This window comes from Phaethon aethereus, assembly GCF_964289735.1.
Source record: "Phaethon aethereus genome assembly, chromosome: 3".
NCBI classification, from domain to species: domain Eukaryota; kingdom Metazoa; phylum Chordata; class Aves; order Phaethontiformes; family Phaethontidae; genus Phaethon; species Phaethon aethereus.
The window spans coordinates 128,453,556-128,464,915 of NC_138576.1; the positions used below are offsets into that span (position 1 = coordinate 128,453,556).

At 40.0% G+C, this 11,360-nt stretch overlaps 1 protein-coding gene across 3 annotated transcripts in view; it reads right to left on the reverse strand.

Moving 5' to 3' along the window:
• Positions 1 to 9,753, reverse strand: part of EML6 (EMAP like 6) — a gene marked incomplete at both ends in the record, with an annotated part of 113,043 nt that extends 103,290 nt beyond the window's left edge. For all 3 annotated transcript variants that reach the window (XM_081997307.1, XM_081997305.1, XM_081997306.1), the window contains one exon: positions 9,557 to 9,753. In XM_081997307.1, the coding sequence (XP_081853433.1) occupies positions 9,557 to 9,753 (197 nt within the window). The remainder of the gene's footprint in view (positions 1 to 9,556) is intronic.
• Positions 9,754 to 11,360: the final 1,607 nt, after the last annotated feature.

Genomic DNA, 11,360 nt, shown 5'->3' on the forward strand with positions numbered 1-11,360 from the left:
TCTCCTCTCACAATATGAAATGTCAAATTTTAATTTGAAATATTTATTTTCATTTGTAATTTATACACAAAATTCTATATGCAAGAGTCACATATCCAAAAGAATTCGTATGCCCCCCAATTTTAATTAAATTCTGAAGAGCATGACATGTGGTATAGAAAACAATTCATTCAGTGAAGAAGAATGGGAAACAGAGAAAGTGCCCTGCATAAAAGAAAAAAAAGGCATAATGACATTTCTTTAACAGCACTATTTAAAAACACTAAACACCCAAAAATTTTTCAAGTCTGAAAGAGCAAAAATTTTCACATCCTGAGCCCATGTCCAATATTATTAACCTCCTAAAAATATCCAGGAAAGCTCTGAGCAAGGTTTTGGTTAGGAAACCGTTCTACGACAGTAAATGTAATGTCTACGTTAGACTGTAGCGCAAAACCCACTCCTGTCTCTTCAAGGTGGCTACATTCAAGCAGATGCCTCTAGCAGGTTCCCTGAAACAGCATTACCTGAACAAGTCCTCGTAAAACCTGTTAAAACATACCACTTAAGGAATACCTGTACCTATTACTAGGTAATCATGTTCTCTGTTGCGTGGTTTGTTTGGGGTTTTTTTAAATGTTTAATGAATTGTTACTTGTTTACTCAATTAATTATACCAACCTGCCAGACCTATGGTGTTACGTTAAACTAACACGCATCTAAAAAGAGAAAGTAGTTTGTGATTTTAGTGGGCTACCTGCTTTAAGGACCTTTTGTAATATGCCGTTTTCTGCAACCACATTACTCAGGTGCAATTCTTCAAAACCTGTTTCCTGGATTGAGACTTAAAATAGTCATTACAGGCTGAAACTGTACGAGTACGTCTTAGCATTTGTCTAATATTAGACTAATATTAGTAATTCTGGGTTAGATCCTGATCTGGACCATACCATTATGTTCTTAAGCCACAGAAAAGGACTGCAGCTCCCTGAAGGAAATTTAAATAGCCAGCCCTAACTGCAACTTGTGAAGGTACCAGGTGCATAGATAAAGGGGAAACGGACGTGCGTTTACTGTAAAGCCACCTCCAGATACTTAACCCAACAGCAAAGAGAACTCTCTGGCAAAAGGCATTTATATTATTTGCCTCTTGAGAAGGAGGGATTGCATTGTAAGCAGTCCTGTAAGGAATACAGCACAGCCCATCCCAAAAGCAGCTTGTCACACTGAGATGGTTATATCTAATTCCCAGATACAACCAGACCAACTTTTTCAGCCTGACAAGGAAAAGTTTGAAAATAGCCCTTTCAACAACAGAGAGCTTTCCTAAAGACTCAATATAACATCCTTTCAGACATTTGTGGCCTCCTCCTGTTGCCACATATTTTTAAAAAATGCAAACCTCTAGAAGTAGTCGAGCCAGCCCATATGCAGTAATCACGGCGTGTGCAGAAGACCTTGGACCAGGAGCATAACTGCACATTACAAAGTTGGTTTACAGCTGCTAATACAAAGAGGAGTTGCACTCAACAGCATTTCAATGGGTGTTTAAAATAATATGTAATTTCTGAACAGATGAGAAAGTAATCTCAGAACCCTAGAGGAATCCGGAATCTGCTATAGACCTACTGCTAAAATCTTGTTTAAACTCAGCCACACTAGTGCACATTCAACACCAGTGTAAACAGGGCCAAAGAATTGATCCTATTAGTGTAACTTCTCACATATATGTAATCATCTTTCTCAGATTCTGCCAGACAGAAGGCCAAAGAGAAAGCTCAACTTTCACCCAATCATAGATTCCAGCATTTGGACAACTAAGCCAAAAGTTCCTTTAGGTACCTTATGAATAGTTTTCAAAAACTAGAGAAATGAAAGAAAATATTAAGGAAATTTACATTTGACATATATTCCCTGGTCAGACAGAAGCTGACTGTGACTAACATTTTGTTAAGTATGTCTTAAGATACATAGAAGAAGGAAAGTACGGTCTGACAAGTCAGAATGAAAGGAAAAAAATGCTCTAACCTTAACTGCAAGTACAGCTGTAATAAACTGAAGACATATTTTATTTTTAGTCTTTTTTTACTATAGTTAACCATTTCTGGAATAAACAACATCTCTTTTTCAACAAGAAGAAAAAAGGGAAATATTATCCTGTATCCTGAATACTTCAGAAGTTCAGCTCATCTTGCCCAAAACTGTTATAAATACCCTTATTTTGCAATTAATATTTGCAAGTATTAAGTTACTACTAAAGACAGTATGAGAGTAAGTGACACTTGCAATTTTTATCTCTGCATATGGAAGACAGTTTCTGAAGACAAGGAAGCAGACATTTTGCATAAATACATGCCCAATTTTGATGTGGATGCATCACTGTTAGTATGACTATATATAAACTGTATTACTAGTCAGCAACTTTCATGTAGGGTTATTCCTTGAACATTCAGGTCTGCTAAAAATAATGAAGGCATTCAAAATTCCAGATAAATATTCAGTAAAATCTTTTGTAACAAGGAGCATTAGGCAACCAAAATAAAGGTGTTGCTAGATCTCTCTGAGAGAGGGTGTTTCAGTGTATTCCAATCCACGTCACAAAAGAAAGACTTCGACGCCTGCATCAACAGAAATTACATCACTAAGACACAGTGTACCAAAGTTCACTATACTGTTAGGCTGTTTAGAGAAACTTGATGTATTTTATATTAAGCCACAAGAGCACATGCAAAACACCTCAGCAATAATTCTGAAATCTGAATGTGCATAGCAACACAACATGCTTATCAAAATTTGGACATAACAAATCCATCTCTGACTGATGAGTAGATTCACTAGTTAGTCGTGTCTGGTAAGGGCAAAAAACTCAAGAGGCTGCAAAAGCAAACGTACAACCAGAACATCACCACTATGCAGAGTCACGCAAACAGCAATGCCCCTTTGTTTCGGTTGAGTAATACATCATTATTAAGTTGTTCTTAACAACTTGCACAATTTTGTTCAGAATGTAAGGTGGAAATTATGTGAAAACTAAACCAGTAGCTTTATTTTCCAGTACGTTTGCAGCATGCATGTAACCCTTTCCCCGCAATACCGATGACCCCAGACAAAAGCACTGTGATGTCTTTCCCTGGATGAATCCAATGTCATTGTCCCTGAAGATGTGGCGAGGTTGAATGATGGTTCCTTTAGAGATCTCTTGGGTTGGTCCATCATGTCAGTCTTCAAGATGGACATGGACAAACGGTCTCTACTTGGCCTGAAGTTCAGGCCTACCTAAAGCTTTGGAGGTCTCATTCTGAGCCTTTTATAAACACCACCTTTAAAGAAGAATTTAAATTCAACATGTCTGGTAGACAGAAACTCCAGATACATTTCTACCCCAACAACATTTAGATATCTCAGGAGAAACAAGCTGATAGTCCAAAGAACAGTCTTTAAGTGGGGAAAGAAGTAGGCATTCTTGCTGTTCACCAAGGTTCCTTGAAAAACTGAGCACTAGGCAAGTGAGCAGAATACTCTTTTTAAAGACCCCAAAACTCTCCTCCTTTTGCAGAGAAGCATTCAAACACTTGGAGCTGTAGAAAGCATATGGATACTAGGCCTAAGCCTGGCACTAAAGTCACTGAGAACACTTCCTAGAAGTACTTATTGCACCTGAAAACTTCTCTAGCAGTTTGTCCTTCTAGAGAGATATAACAGAAGCATTGCTACAAATAATGCTGCAGTTCCTTCTTTGCAAAGACTTTTTTTTAAAATAATCTCCACCAAACTGAGAACCTTGCTTTTACTCCCAAAAAGACACTATCACAGAGGAGCTTTCTTCTGCAACGCAGTACAAAACCAAAAAAACTCCCTCTTCCATTTTCACCAAAGGAAGCGCAGCCCTTGGGTCCTTGAGAAAAAGCCCACAGCATGGGCTACAGCAACTTATGCCTCCCCATCTGAAAAGTCTGTTGCCAGTTTGTGTGGTGAAAATGTTGGAAGGACATTTTTAACCCCTACCAGACACAATTCTTTGAGATATTCAGTTATGAGCAAGCTATCATGGGCAAAAGCATGAATTTTTAATACTACCTACTGAAATACACATTATTTTTCCATTAAGTGTTAAAAGAAAGATGTGATTCTTCCTGCAAAAACCTAACCAAGACTTAGAAGAAAGAAAATAAGTATCTGGAAATTGCCTAGATAAATCTATCTCACATCCATTTAGTCATTAAGAATGTCAGCAATAATAGTTCATGGAGGTTGATCTCTTCTGTCCTACAAGATGCAGCTTATCAACTTCTGTAAAAATTAGAATTTGTATACTTTTGCAGGAAGTTTTATAGTAGAAAATGGTAATATAAAACTGTCTCATAAGTTCCCCCCATCCTTCTAACTAAAAAGATAATTTGAAACTAGGGTTACTCATAACAAAGCATTTTCTGTGTGTTTTCATCCTGTGACTAAAGTCGTCAAGGTTTAGCACAAGCTGCAGACAGTAGTCTTGAGGCACTTGTGATAAGAAACCACCACAGTTACTTAAACATCATTCTATAGTAAACAAATGCTGTCACTTCCCATCCAAATGGTGGCAACTAAACAGAAATTTAAAGTATTTTAGATCCCTTCTCATAAGTACCACCTTAGAAACAGAAATATTATTATAATACATAACTTGAAATAAAAATATTAAAGCACAGTTTGGCTATTTTGACTTCGAGGGTTTGATTTGCCTACCTCTACCATCAATTTACTTACTCCAAAATTACATTTACTACAGCCAACAACATACGACAATGCTTCAAGCATCATATTTCTTTTTTCCCCAACTGGAGAAAGACAAGAAGATGTGCAGTCATGTTCCAATACGCATCCTGCCTCCTGGAACAATCACTCTAAAGAGCAAACCAGGCCTCTAGTCATTCTCGCAGCCCAGTAAATCTCATCACCACTGGCACATCCGCATTTTTAATCTCAATCTGTCAACGCAGTGGCATGCACACACCAGCATACTTACAGCAATATTCTGATAAATCCGACATTGCTATTACATTGTAAGCAGCCTTACATAAACCACGTGCTTTGGTAACCATAGATAACGGGCTGGCTTTCCAGGTACCGTGCCCAGGCAGAAACACTGCCGAGAGCCCCGAGAAAGGGAGCAGTCTCTTGCGGCACTCTGCCTCACAAGTCACTTCCTTGAAGGCAACTGGAACGCCACATGTGCTTTTGTAAATGCATAATACGATGATGTATCAGATAACACAGGAAACTGGGGTATATAAAAAGTGCAGATGAAGTGTTCAATGTGCTGTCAAAGGTGTTCTCTCAGTAAGTTTTGACACATTCAAAAGAACTGTTCAATACTGCAGAAATTCTCAGAAATACAAGAACGGGGAGATATAACTTCATTACTACACCATCAGAAAAAATTCTCAAAGTTAGGAACCTCTGTTTACAAAAGAATTCTGTAAAAATAAATAAAATCAATTGTATTTTAAATTATAATGAGAAGTATCACAACTGGTTATATTTTTATTTTTGCTGTTTTCTGTGGCAAGTGTTTTTGGTTTTCACACCCATAAGTTGCAAAAAAATTATAGGAAAGAATTGCCTCCATTCAACATTTCATAGAGACAAAAGAGAGGAGTTATCTAATTGCTTGCTGTTCTTCAAGGAATGCACAATATAAAAGTAAGAAAACTTTCTGTTCTTTTGAAAGTGTTCAGTTACTGTCAAAACTAATGATCCAGTCTTGCAAGTGGTTATACTAAACATAAATCCTACACTTTTATGGATTTTGTTGAAGGCAGTGACGCTGCATGAATTGCAAGATTCTCACTAATACATTAACTAACAGCCATGACAATAAGCTGCTTCAAAAGCCCAGTTTTAAATGACTCAAAAAGGAAAACAATCCCCATATGTTAACATCACAGCTTCTGAAACCTAATCCTGCAAAGCACAAATGCCTGAATTCAATGAAAAGCAATTACATGTGTAATTAAAGTGTCATGTAGACATTTATCAACACTAAAATGTTGCAATGCTTTTACATTATAGCAATACATAATATCACACATTAGCTATGATGCTTCAACTAGATCATATTTCAAGAACAATCAAACGTAGATCTACCGTGCAAGACACTTCATGGTCTGTCACATGGACCTTAGGGTAAACTGTAGGGCTGACAGCTCAGAGAAAGGAGGAGTATTCTGACCTTTACTACCCTGGAGTTGCTAGGCTGTATTCAACAATCAAAGCTTTTTTTTTTTTTTTTTTTTAAGGAAAAAAAAAAGGGAGGGAGAATAGGGTGCATTTTATGCTCTTTGATTGTAAAGTAAACTTCATAAATGGCATGTCTTTTTAGTCTCCAAACAAAATGCATCAGTAGTCTTCAGAAACCAGAACCAACGCTATTCAATTCAACCATGTGTTGATCCTCTTTTATAATGACAGTACATGTTAATCAATAGTATTAACTATTCCACAACTAGGTAACATGCAAGAAGAAATGTATTACACAACTGGAAGTAACCAAAGAATCACAGAATACTTCAGGTAAAAAGAAAAGCTCTGGAGGTTACCTAGTCCAAGCCCTCCACAAAGCAGGACTCACTTCAAAGTTAAATCAGGTAGTTCAGGACCTCATCTCATTATGAATTTAAAAGGAGGAAGAGCTTGGAAGCACAGCACACAGCACCTTGTAGTGGCGTTGCACAGAAAACAAAAGACTTCAGAGCTCACTTGTTCATACACTGAACAGCCACCTTATTAGCTGAGTGCAGTATGTTAAGTTCCATATACAAACAGAACTTATTTTTCAAATATCAATCTGAAAAAAAAAGTAATTTCTCCATTAATCCAGGAAAGTCTGGTCTACCTTAGCCCAAATTAAATAATGTTCAACTGCATTATCTTGATACAAAGCAAGAGGCAGGACTATTAAACTTGTGAAAACACATTAAACATACACTTTTAAACAAATGACCTTTTCACCAAGGACAAATATGCACTTTCATGATTTTAATAAGCACTTCAAGGTAACGCATAGGTTCTCAGCCTTCTGATTCATGCGTTCATCAATTTTTTTCCACAAATGAGTATTCACTGAAACCTTTCGACACAGAAGGAGCTAACAGCAATCCTCAGGAGCAGAAGATCTTCCCACTTCAAGGTCTTCCAGTGTTAATGATTTTGCACTATTTTCCAAAATCTCCAAGTTTTATTTTTTTAAATCATGTTTCAAATCTCTTTAGAAGTTACAACCTGTTGGACTGTAAATGTATGCACTGCTGTTTAGCAGCTGGTCTCAGGCAAGTACATACCAACAAACCCAGAAAAACTGGGTAAGTACATTCATCCCATTCATCTCAATTGGATGATAGCTGTGAAGCCCGAGGTGTGAGAATTTAAATTCCTGCACTTATTAGCCATAGCAGTGATGACCACACATGGAACCATCTACTTAAAAGTACTCACAGTGATGGGATATTACATCAATAAGGACTGCAAAATGCATCAAAAGCAAAGGAGGCAACCATTACCAGGTGCAAACAATAGAATATTCTGGCAGCGCTTTGGTGATTCTCTACTTCCTTAAACCCCACGTGACAGCAACTTTTCTTGGCCACTAACAGCTGAAATTAACTGTTATTTGGGTCCTGCTCATGCTTTCTGGACCCAAATGTTTCATCCTTTGTTGAAACTATAGTCGTCCTACGGAATGCTGATCTTGTCGCAGATCAGAAACAAAACTCATCTTTCCAAAGCATTAGTTGTACATAACAGCAAGTCCCTCAAAACACCTGCTAATTTGAACAGGGGGTTGTAAGTTTTTTCAAAAGAGCAGAACAGGCATAAGCAGCCTTGAAGTACAAACACCAGACACTCATATCCTTTCTCTTCCCATTGTACATTCTAAATGTGACACTGCCAAAAGCTGTCTCCTAATAGGAGATGTCTGAAAATAAAAGACACAAAAGTTGTACAATACAATTGGTTTTGAGACGGGGGTTTTGTCAAGTATAATAATTGAGACTTTTTTCCTCAGCTGATGAAATATTAAAAAGAGAAAATTTTAAAAAAGAGAACCAAAGCACCACTGTCCAACCAAAACCCAGTAGATATATGTAGATATGTAGTTGTGTCTTGACAAATTATATTTCAAGTATTTAATGAGAATTCAAACATAAGATCAGAAATATACAACATGGATTACACTTCATATTCCATAAAGTATCAAATTTATGTCCATACAACATGGAAAACTTTAATTTCATGATACTGCAGATGCATCTAAAATACTCATTCTTCTCTGAAGCAGCCAAGTGTCTACTTAAACAGCCTTTTGGAACCAATAATACCTTTGAAACCAACTTTTATGCACATACACTCCATTTCATGAAACGCTACTGCTTTAACGCAGTATAACGGGGTGGAGAAGAATGCTATCAGGATACACAGCACCCAAAAGCTCTCACTGGGAAAAGTGGATGGTTTCCTGTAAACAAGGCTCCAGAATGACTATATGACAATTATGTGATTTTGCTACTGAGTGTCAAAACTCTGACTTCAGCAGATGTTTCCACAGTACTACTGGGACTGAGTCACCTGGGACTATTCTGGTTTCACATCATCAAGAAAACGCTTCATTCATGCTGAATTAGTTGAACAGGGAAGGCAGCAGTTAGCTGTGCTCAGAGGAGTGTCATCACTGTGCAACATCCTTTAAAAGGATATTCTAGGTTCAGATTTGTGTCATAAAGTAGTAGAGAAAATGCTAATTTTCTATTTACTGATGTAAATTTCTGTATTGTTGAGCAGATTTTTTAAAAGGCTACCTTGAACTCTGTAACCACATTTTTACTGTGTTATTTTGTGAGGTGCAGTAAAATTGATATTTCTCTAAGACAACAACATCAGATAAACCCACTTCTTAAGACAGTGCTTGAAAGAAAGAGACAAAACAATTGGTCAGACCAGGAGCAAGACCTGTGCTTCTGTAGCCATCTTGCACCAGCACACTTGGGATTTTTTGGCTAGAGTACAAACAGCTAAACTTGATTTTGAGTGAAATTTTCTGGGCGATATAGATCAAAAAAAAAAAAAATTAGTTTGACCTAGGTGCCAAATTTATGGTACTCTTGTGCTGGGATTTGCTGGGTGTAAGGAGAGCTACACCTGCCTTCTGTAAGACATCAGAATCGGTGAGCTAGGGTCCCAGCACTGGAAAGATTAAGGTACTGGATCCACGATTTTGAAGCACTGTTGCACTAAGATCTTGCCAGTGCATTTCTGTACTGAAACAAAGTGCTTTGCTTTTGGTGCAGTGCAATAGGAAAACTTACCATCTCTCTTACTATAGCGAGATTTTGAAGCTTTGCTACAAAAATAATAACAATCAACAGTAACTAGAAACCCAGCTTTCACCTAGACTACTGGTAACAAATCTGATCTGCTTTTAAACGACAGGTACAAGCTGAGCCGTAAGAAGCAAGGAGGGGGTATTCTGCCAGCCCTACATTCTCCTCCCTTCCCTTTAAACCCCACCCCACCCCACCAGCAGAAAAGTCAGCCCCCTTACCTGATAATATCATCGTTGTGCCCCAGGAAGAATTTCTGGCTGTGCTCTCTGGTGTTATAAACCACGCCGACTCCAGCCACGAAGTAAACCACCTCTTTGCCTGCCGTGTAGTACAGGTTGTTGCGGCACTGGTGTCCCCTGTACCCGTAAACCCACTCCAGACGGAGCTGGCATCTAGGAGCTGTCCGATCCGCCATGATAACCAATCCCCTCTCCCCACAAGCACACACAAAACCTAGCGCTGCCCCTCCTTCCCTTAACCCCTTCTCCCCTTCAGGCTTTTCCCTCTGGAAGCGTTAGCGGTCCCTGCCCAGCTGCCACAGCTTCAGGTGGCACTTTCGACTGACGATTTTAAATAGAAACCACATTCGCAGATCAGGTCTGCTGCTGCTGCTGCCGCCGCCACTCTCACCGCTGTGTTGCCACCATAATCTGCTGCTGCTGCCGCTCAGGATGAGCGGCCGCCGCTTCCCCACCGCTGCGCAACCCAGGCAACTTCTTAGGGGAGAAGGGAGAGCACAAAAATACACCTACAGAAGCAGAAGACAGGGGTTTTTCTTTCCGAAGGCAAAGTAACTTCTGTGCATCACCACCACCTGCCAAAGTCTCCCTGCTGCGCCTCCTGTATCGCACCTTCCCAGCTTCCTGCAAAAAGCTTCCTTAGGTGCTCTTCGTTTTGAGATATCTATCTTTGGGCCAAAACTGAAAGAAAGAAAAAAGAAAACCCGTGATTTTCAAATGCAGAATACCTGTGTATTTAAAATGCAAAGGGACTACTTTGGGGCGGGGGGGACACACACATTGTTTGGATGCATGCTGTGGCAGCCTAGGATCTTCTAAGCCCTTTCTGGAGGATCCAATGCTCTGAGTCTTCATATGAGGCAGTATTGAAAGAGAGGATTTGTATACAACATCCAGCATAAATATGGTAATGTTACCCCATCTTTCCTTATCTCCCAGCAAGCCAAAACATCCTCCTTTTGGAGTCTACAGCAACTATATAATTAAAACAATTTCATGTTCCCATTTTTCAGTCACAAAACACTCCAATTTGCCATGAAGTGTGCGTGTGGGGGTGGTGGGTTTGGTTTATTTACTGTCATCCTTTGGCATGATATACCCAAGGAACACACTTCCTTGCTTCTCTGCTTCTTCTAAGGCAAGATTTGTATTCCCATTATCAGTCGAGCAGGGTTGCTGTATGTTGTCTGTCAGAAGACGTCCACAGCTTTATAGTACCACTCAACGCGAGACCAAACCCAACCCTCCAGAAACTCGGCCACAACCGCAGGGAAGAGAACGCTAAAATCAGAGGAGCAAACCCGAAGACTCATTCATAGAGCATACTGCCAGAGGGAAGAATAAACTACCCGCTACAGGGCTAACGCCTTTACTTTTTACCACACAGCACGCCTCACGTTCGCTATCTGCCCGAACTGAAGAGCAGCGTGTTGATACGGGCTTACACAAACGCTTACAGCGCCGGCAACGGCTCCCCGGCGTCCCCGGGACGCAGGCGATACAACCCGCAAGCCATACCACCCGCCCTCAAGGAACTACGCTCCACGCCTGAAGCAAACCTTAGAGTAAAACCTGGCATCACACAAGAGCAACAGTCTCCAGAGGGAGTATCGTCTCTCGAGGCCCGCGGGCCAGCGGCCCCTATCGCGGTCAGCCTTGGTGCTGCCCCTCAGCCAGGCTCGCCGGAGCAACGTCCTCGCCGCGGCGGGCGGCCCTGCCTCAGGGCCGGGCACTGCCCTCTCCCCCCCGGCACGGTGCGAGGGGCGGAGGCACGTCCTCCCCC